Raw genomic sequence first — 15,068 nt, forward strand, 5'->3', positions numbered from 1 at the left:
GGGCACCTTGCCTCACTGTCACTGGCTGTGTGCTTTTTCTTGTTACCTTCTCATAATTGAAGGCCAGCTGCCAGTAACACCATGTGGATTTGGAAACTGTCAAGCTGCACAATTCATCTTGCAATTATGCCTCCTCTGGGGCTCTGATATTTTATTGTTTAATAGCACTAAATCCTTTTTAATTAAAAAACCTTCCAGAGGTACAGTTTCAGACAAGAGTTATGTGAACAGTAGCCCCATCAGTTGCTCCTGTATGCACTGGACTGCACCAAGGCTGGCTGCAGACTTGCATCAACACAGATGTGGCTGCTGCTCAGATCTCCACTCAAAATATGAAATTTTGAATGCTTTTGTTTCGGCTTAGAACCTGTCTCTAGTTTTGAAGGGTCTGACACCTGAATTAGATTGATGCCAGTCTGTGTTGGTATCTTGCTGTGGATGGCACAGTAGTGAATTTTGAAGCAACCCCTGATGGTGCTGCTTGCCAAGACTGATTTAGTTTGAGCAGCTTTGGTGTCTGTTTCTTTGGAGGAAACTAAGCCAGAAGCTGTACCCCAGGAGTGCACTGGATTCTTTTCAGTCCTGGAGGGAGGCATAAGACCTAATGATTTGGCTGCACTACTGTGTAGTCTTCCATTACAGCCCTACACGGGCCTTTGGAGGACTTCTGCACTACCAAGATCTCATTAAATTGTAATGTTTCTTGTGCCAGGTAAAGGGCCAGGTGGCTTGTATGCCTTAATTGATGTTGTCCATGAGGCCTCAGTGCTTTGTAGTTCCTTATGTTCTCTACATCTACCTTTCTCCTAGACTGAAATAGTTTTCTTTGCTTACCTAGTAACTTCTGTTGTCATTCACCTTTGCTTGAATCACTTGTCTCCTGTAATTCACTTTATTATCTGTATTATCCTCTCTTTACTACGTTCTGTGCTGCAATGGTGACACCTGCTCCTTTGTTCTCCCAGATCATCAGGTAAAGTACAGCCTGGGGACCCTTGGAAACAACATTGGTTTCCAGCCTGTGTCGTGAGAGACCTGAAAGTCTCTCTGGTGGCAGACTAACACAGCAGTGATACCAGATGACTCTGATGATAACCCGGTGGCTGCCTCTGGCTGCTGGAGGTGGACTCAGTCTGATTAAATCGTGGAGATATCTGGCACCACAGCTGTACTTCACACAATAATTTTGCCCAGTCACAGAGATTGTATGAGCTGAGCTTCATGTGGGTGTGTGGAAATGCAGAGATCAGACTGGGTTGCTGCTCCAGGGTACCATCAGTTGCAAGGATACATCGAGGTCAGATTTTTCTCATTTTCCCCTGCTGTAACCTATGTTTGAGACACTCTTGCAGCACTCTTCATTTTCTCTTTGGTGGCAGGACTTCTTTTCCTGATGTGTCTTTAGGCAGGGGCTCTGCATGAGGTGGAAGTGGGGTGTTACCTTGGAACTCTGATGTACCAGAGGTTAGCAGTTTGACCATGAGGATTTTATGATTGTTTAAAGCAATTTCTCTAGGGTTATGAGATATAGACTAACCTTATTCTGGTGCAGCAGAGATCATGGAAATTGTCTGCACAGTCCCCACCCAGCATTAGTGTCTAAGCTAGTCCTGGCTGTTGCTTAAATCATGTATTAATACCTTCCTTCTTGTGTGGTGCCTTTCTTTTCCCAAGAGCATGATTGAACTTATAGGATGACACCATTGTAATGGTATCACGTACAGCAATAGTGAAGATTCCATTCCCTGCTACACGAGCAGGAAAACCAAAAGTGGTGAAATGAATTCATCTGATGCCAAACTAAATCTGTCTGTGACTGGGAGAAGTAGAAGGGCTGGGAAAGGAAACAGAACCTTGTTGTATTTGTCAAGGTGTTGCCACAAGTGTTTTGTGTCTGTGGCATGCTGTATGGTGACACAGGTGAGAATCACACAGAGACTTCTGCCTCAGCAGGGTTCTGTGTCATTGCTCCTGGGGTGCCTGGACCATTGGAAAAGCTTCTGCAGCTAATCTTTTCTTAAATGTGATTTAGTACCCTTCTCAGCCCCTTGCTATCAAACATGGTCATTCAGGGCTGGTGTAAAAGCATCTACACTCCTGAGGTGTCTGCTGCGCTGCAAGATTGAATCCAATGTCCTGGTCCTCTTCCCTTTCCCTGAGCTCCATTTGCACACTGTTCAAACTCAGAGGGGGTGGGAGTTTGGGGACAGAGTGCCATAGTGCCAGAAAGAAGCAAGAACATTAAAAAAAGATGTTTGATTTTGTTTGTGAAACCTCCTATGGATAGCAGAGCTGTGGCAGTGAAGCTCTAGCGTTGCCTGTGCAAAGCAAACCACAGAAAGTCTGTTCCTTTCTAGAGGGCTCTGTGGAAAACCCCACAGCTGAGGAAGCAGGCATTTGTGTGAGTTTTCCTTCAGACAGTTTTTGAAGTTGTGTGCATGGCAGGAACATTTGGTTCAAGGGACCAAGTTAAACCTTGCCTGGTTTCATCTCTCTCATTTTTGTTTAATCATCCAGCCTCGCAGTTTGAGATGGTCTTTTAAAACCGAGACGGCAGGTGTCTTCGTGAGTGTCTAGTTTAAGTACCTGCTTGTCATTTTGCATGCAAGAAAATAAATTTCACTTCAAATATTGGATACTCTGAAGATGATCAGGCACTTATAAATTTCTTCCCTTCTTTGCTTTAATAAAATCAAGCTTCCAGAAAGTTCTCCATAATGCTGAAAAAGGTGTGACCTTTTTTCAGTGAAAAATGTTTCTTTGCATTGGCTAACCCACAAGCAATGCAAAATTTATATTTCCTTGCACCAGAAGCTGTCTCAAGCTAATTGGCAATTTCAGTTTGCTTAAAGTAATAATAATAAAAAAAAAACTTAGTCTTTGAAGTTCACCTCTGCCTCTGTTTGTCAGTCTCCATCTGGTAGTACACCAGAGAACTCTCAAACATATGTTGTTCATCTCAAGGGTAGATATAGGGGCTGTTGGCAGAAATAATATTTTAATATCATTAACAGATAGATTGTATTTACAAGCATTTATTTTGGGCCATGTGCCAATGCCATTTGCTATTTTATCAATTTTCCTTAAGTCAATAAAGAGCTTTTTAAAGAAGCTGCTGCTGAGCTTCAGGTTGAAGTGCATACAATAGAGCAGTGACATGTGACCTTCCAACTGGGCTGAGATGTGACTTTCTGTAGAGACAATGAAAAGCTCTCTACTCTGACTCCTTTCCTGCCACAACCAAAATACATCAAATGTGTTACAGAACAGGAAACTTTTGCACATAGCCAGACACTGAAATGCACATATGTGTGATGGAAGCATGATGCTCCTATGTCAGGTATAGATCTGGTCACCTGACACCTTCTAGGAAGAATGATGGTTTTTGCACTGCTGGAGGAGCCTGCTGTAGGATATCAGCTTTCTAAGTCTGTGGGGGTTGGAGCAGTTGGCAGGACTGTATGTTTTCCAGCAATTTTTTAGTTATAACTGTATCATGTTTTTGTTTAAAATAATTCCTTGAAATGCACTGTCAAGGATGTCAAGGCACACCTCAGAAAACACATGGCTGAGCTTAATTTTGTGAGTGCTTGAGACATTTCCTACATCTGATCAGGCCACGAATAGTGCCTTTCAGTGAGAAATGAACACCATTAGACCCAGCTGCAAGGAAGAGCTGGACTGCCTCTGTGTCTTGCCCATGCTAGTCTAGCAGGCAGTTAAATATGTTTGATATCTTAAGACTTCATCTGTGCTCTCATTACATACTTGCAAAACTGAAGTTATTATCTATGTGCTTTTTGTTTTCTGAACCAGTTAACTCCTAAACAGAGGGACCTTTCTTCAGGTCACTTATGCCTAAGAACTTGCAGTTTTTAATTGCTGTGGACGAGTAAAGTGAACTAATTAAGGGTCTGAATAAACAATAGTGTTTGTGTGTGCATCATAATTGAATGCCTTGCTGAAAACAGATTGTTAACTTTCAGCTTACTTAAATGTTGCTAATTAGTAAAATATTGATTTGGGTTTTTTTAATTTTTTTTCCCCAAGTTCCAGAAGATGTGCTAAGACATGAATACTTGATCTTAAAACTGCGTAGGTGGAGAGGAGCTTGCCCATATGGCTCGCTTCTTCCTGTCCTTTTCAGAAATTCCTGGCACTTCACCTTGGGTGGTGGGAAAGACTCCTCTCACATCCAGCCTATGTGTCTCCTCTCACATAACAGATATGCTTCTGATGTGATCTTACAGGTTATTTCTTTTTCCAATATCCACAGTTAAATTTTGGTGATGATACAACTCAATCTACATATATATGTGTGTGTGTGTGTATATAAAGTAAATGCTTTATGAAAAGGCAGCTGAGTGCCTCTTTAAGTTAGTAGCTCTGTGGTTGCATTTTTTATAATATTTTCATTTGACAGAGCAGTCTTGCAAAAAAATGTGGGCTGACTTAAAAGGTGTCTGAATGCAAGTCAAACTATAGAACAGCCTCCCCTTTCATGCCATTTTGAATATGCAGCTTTAACTTGAGAATACACTAATCTTTCCAAGGATTACACTTCTTAATCATGCACACAGTTTTATTTGTTTAGCAGTATTGTTCTTTTCCACTTGCATGTTTTATTGGTGACTTTCCCCTTGAGGGTTTTCTGTCATAGACTAGATTTTCCCTGAGAGACCCAGGTTCCTGCTATGAATTTTGAAAGTGTCTAATCCTCCTCCAACATGCTCCAAATGTTAACTGTTAGGCTTCCCATACATCACTTAAATTTTTCTTTGTATAAGAATAAAGCTTTTCTGGGCAATGTTTATGAGAGACTTTGGGTACATGACTTGTTTGATGACAGAAATAATGCTGGTTGATGCCTGGTCAGACTCATATGACTTTCTGGTTCTAATTTACTTTTTGACAATTGGAATGAGCAGAAATGAATTAGGCAAGAAAAGGATCAAGTGCTTAATGGCATATTTCCTCTGAAGGCGAAAAACTGACTTACACACGCAAAAACTGCCTGCTAATGGTGCTGGAGCTTAATGAAGCAGGGCACCAACAATTCCTTTAAACAGAATGAAAGCAGGGGTAAGATGTGGCAAACGTTGTCTTGGTGTGACTGATGAATGACAGTGGGCCTAAGTTTCTTTAAATGTGAGGTATCATTGGCAGTGAATATTCGAGGGAAGGGATTGCACCTTGGCAGGAAAAGAAAAGTTTCAAGTCACAGGGATTTTATGTCCATCCAAATACCTCTCAAGCAATGAAAATTGAATGGAAATTAAATGGGAATCAAGAACTTGGGGATAATTACCCATATAAGAGTGTAAGAAATCCTGATTTTTAGATCAGGGATAGGTCCCAGCTTTGGGTTGAAGGGATTGAGATTGGTGTAAATATTGACTTTGTAAAGGAAAAGTAAATCCAGATATACCTGCAGCTTTAGTGGCCTCCAGAGACTATTGACAAAAAAGATTGTGGCTTCCATAATAAACTTGCTTGGTTCTTTCTTTTTTTTCATTATTTGTAAGAGCTTGTATTAATACATCTTACAGATTTGTAGCACTTGGCATGATGAGATTCAACAAATTAGAACTCTGTTTTAAGGCTGATGTTTTCCAAGAGCACTTTGTCAAAATCTCATTCTGTATTTCAGCATGTGGATGAGAAAGAGGAGTGTGGCTCCTGTGATCTGGTGATATGTCTCTTGCTGCTTGTGGGGGTGAATTCCTCATGTGTGATTGTTTGCAGCTACAGTCTCCAGGTGCCAGATCAGCGTGGAGTAGTGTTCCTTTCTCTTGAAATCTGTGCTTTTGGTGTATGGGCTGAGCAGGGCTTCTTGTGGCCTTGTTGGCTGCAGGAGGTCCAGATCTGTGAGCAGATGTTCCTTGTTGGTTTTGCCCCTCTTCACTGCTTGGCTGGAGCAGGAGGAGCTTGGAGTATGATGAGGAAGGCTGAGGAATAGACTGGCAAGAAAGGAGGTGTGAGAGGCTGGAGTTGGATTGCACTTTTAATTATGGTGGCTTTGGAAAATGGCAGTAGAGGAGCAGAGTAGGAGATGGTGGCTTTGGAAAATGTCAAGTGGTAGGAGCTGAGAGAGAAGTAGAATAGTGTGGGGGGAAAGGGGGCAGGAGAGTGAAGGTAGAGCAGCAGCATAGAACTAAATATTGCAGCAGCAGGAAGGGCTGAAGGAATGACCCTGAAGAGGAGAAAGGAAATGGAACGGAATGCAGTTAGGGGAGAGAAGAATGATGTGTCTTCGGCCTTTAAAATGGATGGGATGCTTTATTTTATTTGTTCTGCTTTGATGTATCCGCATTCCTTGTGTTATGTGGGTAGTGGCTAATTCTTGTGGAATTATAGATAGCCCTAAATGAAGTTTTATAGTTTGAGATAAACTTTATGATCTATTTTCTGAAATCTTCCTGTTGTTTAGGATTTTTTGGGTGATCTTTTTACCTGTCTTGCGAGAGATGATAGATTGAGGATTGTTTAATCAGTGGTTCTTTATCCATTGTTTTTGTGGATAACCAAATGCCACTAATTTCCATGTTTCCAAGGACTGGCAGTTTGCTTGCAGCATCTGGCATTTGTTTTAGCCTCCATGTTCTGGAGCTTTTTGTTTTGTGCAGAAGCTGCATCAACCAACCAGTGTTTATTTGCATCTGTACATCCCTCTCCCTCCTGGCTGTGCATATTTAACATACTAGTTATCTGTTGTATTTTCTCCAAGTTGTTTCTAGCTCAGCAGGTATTGTGCTAATGATTTGTCTACTTTTTTCCTTTCTTTTTAGCTTGTTTTGAGGGTTATTTTGCTTATTTTTATAAGGCCTTTGAATCTGGGTGTAGTAAAATAGATCACTTTCTCTGCCCTAGAGACAGCTTTAGTTTTGTGTTTTGCAGCCTTTTAAGAGATCTTTTCACTGCAGATTTTTTTTCTTGCATCATTTTAATATCCTCTGATAGGATGGCTTCTGCTAATTACATTAGCTGATCCAATAACTTAAAAACACAAAACCTCTTAACAGCATTTTTACAAGTTTGTTTTGCATTAAACTTCCAATCACATTTGTTGTTGCAATCCACTTTCATTTATTCTGAACAAAACTTCTGATGGTACTTTTTGGTATCTTACCAAATGTTGACAAAGCTGTGCCATTATCATAAATACTTGTTTTTCATAAGCTGCCTTCTTTTATTGCATTAATTCACATATCTTTTATAGTTCATAAACATTCTTTATTAGACCTGATGCCCACATGCATGCATGCACTTTTATGTTTTTTTTTTTAATATTTATTTCAAAAAGTTATGTGAGGTGTCAGTGTTGTCTAGCATAGTTAATGGCAGCCTTTTCTTAATACAACTTCCTCAAATTGAATGCTTGGAAGCTATAGCACTTTTTAGGGTAATGCTCTGTTAAAACCAATATTATTTTCCAGAAAGCTATTTTAGTTTTTGAGATACTAACTCATACCCACAAATGACGTATACATTTGTGACTTAAGGAATACTTTGTGATTTGGTGTGGCCTTCTTTGCTTCCATAACCTTTATTGACCACCATTATGCAAGTGGTTTTAATTATGAAGCTGTGTTCTGTGATTGTTTTCTTTTTCACCAATCTTATGCCTTCAGTATGAAGAATGGATTTGCATGTGAAATGTAGTAAAGGGGGGCTCTTCTGTGCAGAATCATTGCCTCATTAACTGAGAAAGTTGTGTTGAGTGAGGCAAGATATTGCAGAGCTGGCAAGGATGATCTCTGCACTAAGAGAACTGAATATGCCCGTGCAGAACAAATTTTGTGGCTGCATAATTTTCTTCTTGTATAAATACTACTTTATTATGTTACCAAAATATGATCTTTATTTTTTGATCATCTCTTTATGCTATGAGCTATAGCCTTTAGTGTTCATTGGGGAGCTGAATTGTTGGTGGTCTTTGAAGGGACCACATAAATAAGAAAATGCAGTATTTGGTATGGACTTGATTCAGTCAGCTTAAATATGGCTTGCATCTCACAGTAGTAAGAATGAGTGAGTAATCTCACATTAAATTATCTCCTTCTGTTCTGTGTCGTGAATAAAACTGTGGATTCTGTTGGGAAAAAAATGTATGACTGTGTAGAAACAATGTTGTTGGGTGGAACTAGAACTCATCTAAGTAGCTTTAGCTTAACACTTCCTAATTCTTGAACCTTTAGTGCTGTTGCGTTAATGTAATTTCAAAAGGAATGCTTTTAAATAAGAGTCTATATGCAGGCAGTATTCCTAGTGTAACACCAAACATCATCTCCATCTGCAGTGTCTGTGACTTTGTGCTTTTGATAGCACAGCAGAGGATTCTGGCACTGAGAATTTCCAGGACATGCAGGGGTGTCTGTGCAGCCTGCAGCGTGAGAATAATTTTCAGTACTGTGTATGGATTGGGTGAGAGGTGGGGGAACAGACTCAAATATCCCTATTGTGAATGTTCCTAGCTTGAAAGATCCAAGAATCCCTCCAGCCTTTTCCAATTAAAAAAAAAAAAAAAAGCCAAAACACTGCAAGGAAGAAAAGTAAGAAGAGGAAAAAGTAAATGCATCCACACTCCTACCAAGAGACAGACATAAGCTTGTGCCCACCTAACAGCCACCCCATGGTGCAAGGGAACATGCAAGTAAGCAAGCACAGACTTGGATTTTTTTTTTCTTTTTGTTGTTACAAAAGCAAAGGAGTTGAGATGACTAATCCATTATGAGGGAAGAGAAGTGGTGGGAAAGAATACTAAATAAAGTACCTGTAGTTAAACTGCCTGTTGAGGTAATATAATTTCAGATGATGTGGTGGTAAGCCCAGCACAAGGGAGCACTTTGATAAATGTGATTCTTGGGCAGTGGTGCAGGCTGGGGCTCTTCCAGCTCCCTAGAGGTTTCAGGATCAGGCTGTTCCCTTATGTCATGGTTTTAGCTGCATGCTCCTTGGCATGAGTCCTGGGTTTAGGATGTCTTTGCAGAAAGCAGCACACAGGGGATGGGGCTGTGTGACACTTAGCAGCAGCATTTACAGCCAAGAGTGATTCCTTTCAGGAGAGCATTGCCCAGGTCACAGCAAGTGATAGCTGAACAGAGCTGCTGATGGGGGAGCAGCCTCCTAAATTCTGATAAGTTGTTGTCCCCATCAAAGGGAAGTTTGCTCATTTCAGGAATAAGCCAGTCTCTCTTGAAGGCTGTAGTGATGCTCTCATACTGCAGAGTCCCTACTTTATAAAGAAAATTGTTACCTTTTCCAAAACAATTTCCCTGCTGGAAGTAGAGAATGGATGTTAACAGAGGACAAGTCTATAATGCTTGATACAGAGCAGACAGACAAAACTGCAGTCTTTTCTTCTCATTCTCTCATCTCTCTGCCTGAATAGAATTGATTGGCTAGGACATGCTGTAATTTATTTTTACAGCATGTGAATAATGTTCCAGTTTATCCTCAGGGACAGTTGGGTGAGTAATGTCACACTGACCTTGACACCCTGATGGTGTAAAATGCAGATGAGGTTGGCTGTTTCAAATAGAGAAGCTACTAAATTTGTTATGTTTCTAGTAAAAGTGGGGCTAATAAGGAAAAGTTTGTGAGCTTTTTGCCCATGCTCTCCATAGGTAAAACTATTCAGCTACTTCTGGGATTTGATTTGATTTACAGGTTCAGTAGATAGATGTTATTAGCTTCAATGCTTGCTCTCTACCTTTTATCAGCTTACAGAGACTGAGGTTTGGGCATCAGTCCATGTTTTAACATGTAATTGTAATGAGGTGTGATTGACACTGTTGAAATAAACTCGTGCCATTAGGCTGCTGTTCCAAAGGTTTTGCAATTTTTTACACTTCACTTAAAAAGTAAATAAAATCAGATTCCCTATGAACTGGGTGGGGATTGTTTATTTGCAGAGGACAATAGCCAATTCTAGAACATGGTGGAATGATTTGCAACACTGACTGTATGATAACAGGACAGGAAAAAGTTATTTATTGCAGGATAGCAAGGAGGCAGGAACCTCCTTGAACCTTTAATTTTTTTTTTTTTTTTTTTTTTTTTTTTGTCATTCTGGTCTGTTAGAACTGCTGCTGGTCTTTGTATGCTTGGTGTTTTGACTGCATTAAAGGTAAGAGAGCCTGAGTCACTGCAGAATTCAGGCATGGACAAATGTGAATTGCCTCTGAGTAAGCCACCTGCGAGCAAGAGGCTGGAATTGCTCAGCAGCTGTGGGGGAAGCTGTGTGGGTGCCTTCTTTCTGTCATGGCATATGGGCCACCTCCTAGCATGTCACTGTTAGTTTGTCTCAGTGTCTATTAATAACTAATTTTCTTCTCAGCAGTGGCATCACATGAAAGTTGCAGGAAATGCAGCTCCTAGTGAGCTTTGGGCCAGGCCCTCAGCAAGGACAGAATGTGTACATATACATATACATGCATATCCCTCTATCTGTTTAGAAGGTTGAAGATCTCTGCCATCTTAAGGGATGACCACCTGTGCAGAGAGAGTCATAAAAAGTAGATGTGAAAAAGTTGTTTTAAAACATTTTTAGGCAGTTTTATTGCAAGCCACATGCTTTCCTCTGAGCAGAAAGAATGATAAGACAGTTGCTATTCTTGAGTCAAAACATTTCTGATTAAAAGCTAGTGGATTCCTTGAATTTTTTTGGATTTGCAACAATGATGGGAATTTTGTATGTGAGAAGATCTTAAGTCTCCAGGGTTTTATTAGTTATTTTGGAGGAACACTAGAGCAGAGTTGCTGGTGTTTTACTCTGTCCCTTGTGTCACTGAGACAAGACTGGGGGGAGCATTCAGCTCAGGTGAATCTCTTCTGAGCTGTTGGTCAGTAACAGCCTTTTTGTGTCTGGGCAGTAGCAGGTGGCTGCCTGTGACTGAGCCTGTTGCCTGCAGGAGAAGAGGATGGAGGCTGCTTGCCTTCTGCTTCTGGGAAATGGAGAAAGTAGGAATGGCTGTGGGCTGATGCAGTTTGGGAGGGTTCTGTTTCAGAGGCACACCTTTCTGTGGGCATGCTGAGTGAAGTCTGGGCTCTGGGCAGCTTCTCTGACACACGGTGCTCGAAGGTGGCCGCACCCCTGGGCTGGGTTCGCCTGGGACACCCTGAGTGGTGCTGGTGTGGGATGGGCCAAGCTGCAGGGCATGAAGGGCCTCATGTCTGTGGTGTTTATTAATTTCCACAGAGTGATGCTGTGTGGGTAATGGGGAGTCTGACACATTACCCAAAGCATTCCATTTCCACAACAGTGAGACTTGTTTTCACATTTCTGAGAGTAACTGGCTGCCTGTAGTGCATCAGCCCCGTGTTATTTTCATGTCCTGCATTCTGCACTCTCTCAGCTCTTTCATGAGCATTGTCCCATGTATCAACTAGCATCTCAATGGTGCCTCAAAGGGGAAATATTTATAACATTACAAATGCTCTTTGAAACATTAAAGCAAACATTAAAACATTGTTTTTTGTAACATTTTGCTATCTCATGAGCATTTGGTTAATAAATTATTCCATAGACCAGGTGTTTAGGCTCTCACATTGTGATGTGCAGTCTCATCTATTTGGAATTTGTTTGGTTTTTTCTTTTACATTTTAAGGCTCTTCCTGGGTACAGATAGCCCAGCTGGTCTTCAGTTGCCTCTGAGTCCTGCACTGGTCATCCCTGTTTGGCAATCAGTGAGTCTATGGCAACCTGACACAGCTGGCATGTGACTACCTGGAAGTCTGAGAGCCAGCCACTTTGAGTATTTGTGACCCCTAGGTGTGGCAGGAATGTTTCTGTCTGGTGTAATAGCATTACCTTATTTTTTCTTCATATCTAAATGAATTGCCTTGTCTTTCTGTCTGATAGCAAATTCCATGTTTCATTTACAGTAAACTTTTCCATTCTCTAATTTATGCCAGCCTTCAGGACACACTAGATTTTGCTCTTCATTATTTAAAAAGTGTTATCAATAAAAAGAAAATTAAAGTGTGTCATGATGATTGGGAGAGAAAATAAATATATTGAAGCTAGGCATTCATTCCAATTAGACCTTTTCACTAAGAAATACTGGCAGACAGGGGGAATTCACAAAGAGTTTTAGAAAATGTGAAATAATATTGGGGTTTGTGTTTTTTTTTTTTTTCTTGCTTGTTTTTTAATTCTTTCTTCTTTAGCAGGGTGGGGGGGGGGAGAGGGTTTCCCTTGTTTTTTTATTTCCCAGGAATATAGTAAAATTTCTTGTTTTCTGGGATCATTACTCATAATAGTTTTGTCTTGTAATGCTTGGTTATAGCTCATCTAATGATAGTCAGACCAAATTTCCTAGTCCTATGGTCCTCTGGACTTAAACCTCCTGGATTTCACAAACAGTGGCTCCGAATATACAATACTTACTGATTCCTAGGGCTTCTTTTGCACAGGTGTTTTGAATGGCTTCCTTCAAGATGCTGACCACTAATTGTAAAGGGGGTTGGTTGAGAGGGGGAGTGATACGTGAGATCCTTAATATATTCATGGAATCATGTAATGGTTGGGTTGGGAGGGACCTGAAAGATCATCTAGTTCCAACTACCATGCCCTGGACTGGAATGTCTTCCACTAGGCCAGATTGCTCCAAGTCCCATCCAGCCTGGTTTTGAACTCTTTCAGGGATGTGGCATCCTCAGCCTCTCAGCATAACCTGTTGCAGTGACTCACCACCTTTACAGTAAAGAATTTCTGTCTAATATCTAATCTAAATTTACTCTCAAGCTTTCTTGTGGCCCCTTTCAGGAACTGGAAGGCTGCTGTAGGGTTTCCCTGGAGCCTTTTCTTCTCCAGGCTGAAGCAAAAAAGCTGTTGAGTACCTGACAGTCCTTTGCAGCCAGGTCTCCCCTATCCTTCCTGAGAGGACCCATGTTTTCCCGAGTCTTTTATTCCTGATGCACCTAAATGAGCATTTTTATTACCCTTGAGCACCATCACAGCAATACTCTGACCTAAAGAAGTGGTTGGCATTGGCAGTAGATAATGAGAGCAGGTGCAGTTAGTGGCTGTGAATGTGTGTGTTGCAGATGCTGTACCTAATCTCTCCTCCTGTTTCCACGAGAACAGATACCCTTAACAGTAAGAAAAACATCCACAAGCATTAGCTTAATTTTCATATCATCTTTATATTACCTCTTACTGGAATATTCAGTATAGCAATTACAAAACCAAATAGACTGTGCCTACCACAACTATTATCAGCTACCATTTAGAATACTCATTAAAAATGGCTTATTAGAATATTAATGTCTTTACTTTTTTTAACATTTATTACATATGGTACCTGCTAGCTGTCTGCTGCTGACAATTGTCAAGTAGATTACCAGTTGTCAGCTAACATGCAAACAATGTACTGGGTTGTTAGAATTTCAAATAAGTTTTAAAATTTTCCCATTGAACCAAAATGCCAAATTCTAGCGATTCTAGTTTGCAGTAATGAGGGAGCTGACAACAGGATGAGGTTGCAGCAGGCAAGGCTGGGTTTGAGCAAAAGCTGTAATTGGAATTATTACATCAAATGTAGAACTGAAACCTCCTAACTCATATTCTTATACCCCAGAACATTTCAAGTGCATTTTTCCAAACATTGTCTGGGTAGAGGCTAACCCTGGTTGAGGGATTGACCTAGCATTCCTTTTTGAGAAGCCGCTTCATTATACAGAATAGGTCAGTTTACTGAGTCAAAAATGTGATTAGTGAGAAACTTTATTTGTAAAGCAGCTCATACAAGGACACTTCCAGTTGCTTGTGTGTACAGCTGTCTAAGTTGTTAGATTTCCCCAGTGCTCTAGATACGAGAGAGGGAGTTTCTTTTCATGCAGTATGACTGGGTGCTCCTTTCCCTTTGCACTTTTTCTTTTGGTGCTTCCATCTGACCTAATTTTATTAGGAGCCATTTCAATGTACTTGCTTTTACAAGATCAAGCAGCTTACTGCTTGAGAAAAGTGTTTAATTTATCATTAATTTTGTTATTCAAAGAGGTAGAGGGAATAGAAAGATCACATAGGTAGTTTAGGAAAAGATTTATGGCTTCATTTTGTAGCACAGATATTTGTGTAAGCATTTACATTTTGGGAAGCTTGTGGTAGTGTACCTGTTCTGAGGTTTCTCTGGGTCTGCATGCTTTCAGAAAAGAAAAAGCACCTTTAGTCTTCTTGCACCTTCTTTTCTGTGTAGAATCTGTAGCTGAAGCTTAAGATTCCTAGAATTTGCATGTTTCAGAATCTAATATGTTAGTGAGCTGGAATTTACGCACGTTGTAAAATACACACGAAGATGGCAGCAATTATTTCAGTCTCTTGCTACTGTGGAATGGTCCTGGAACACTTCCTGGTGCCATCTGATACCTTGGCAGCTGAGGACAAGCAGCAGCGTGTTGGGGGCAGGCAGGGTGTGGGTGCAGCACTTCCCCTGCCATGCTGCAGCTTCCCCCTCCAGCCAGGAGAATGGTGGGTGAGGAAGGAGGGTTGCATGGAGATGCTCTGTGAGCCTTGCCCCTTGGTCAAGTAGGCTCTCTTCCCACTGACCCTGTGGCTGCCTTTGCTCCTGGCAGTGCTGCATGGGCAGGTGTACCGCTTCTGCACCTCAGAGGGGACCTGGCTGCTGAAGGAGAACTCGACTCTGCCCTGGAGGAACCTGTCTGAGTGTGAGCCCTCTGACCAGGTAAGAGTTCTTCCCATTTCCCTCCCCCCCTCCCCTTGTTGCTGTTGTTTAGGACAAAGCAGAAGAGAGGAAAAAAGAGTTGTTGATGCCCATTCGTTTTTCTCCTGTCAGAGTAATCTTGACTGACTCACCTCAGTGAGCCTAATGCTGAGGGACATCAGGTCTCTCCCCTTTAACCAAGGGAACATGAAGGGTAGATGAGAGCACTTTTAAATGTGCGTGAGAGCCAAGAGAAGAAGTGACTCAGGTCATCCCAGCTGTTGTGCAAGTTGAGCCAGGAGCTCAACTGCGGGAGTGACCTATTGTTATTCCTTTGCCTTTTTTCCATTGTCACGTCATTGTAATAGTGACCATTTGTTCTGTCTATCTTGTTACCAGCTA

The 15,068-nt window shown here is 41.2% G+C and overlaps 1 protein-coding gene across 1 annotated transcript in view; it reads left to right on the forward strand.

Moving 5' to 3' along the window:
- GLP1R (glucagon like peptide 1 receptor) overlaps window positions 1-15,068 on the forward strand; it is an 85,598-nt gene that overhangs the window by 37,273 nt on the left and 33,257 nt on the right. Inside the window, 1 exon segment of the mRNA XM_030236373.2 lies at window positions 14,578-14,687. Coding sequence (XP_030092233.2) covers window positions 14,578-14,687 — 110 coding nt within the window.

This window comes from Serinus canaria, chromosome 3 (genome assembly GCF_022539315.1).
Source record: "Serinus canaria isolate serCan28SL12 chromosome 3, serCan2020, whole genome shotgun sequence".
NCBI classification, from domain to species: Eukaryota; Metazoa; Chordata; class Aves; order Passeriformes; family Fringillidae; genus Serinus; species Serinus canaria.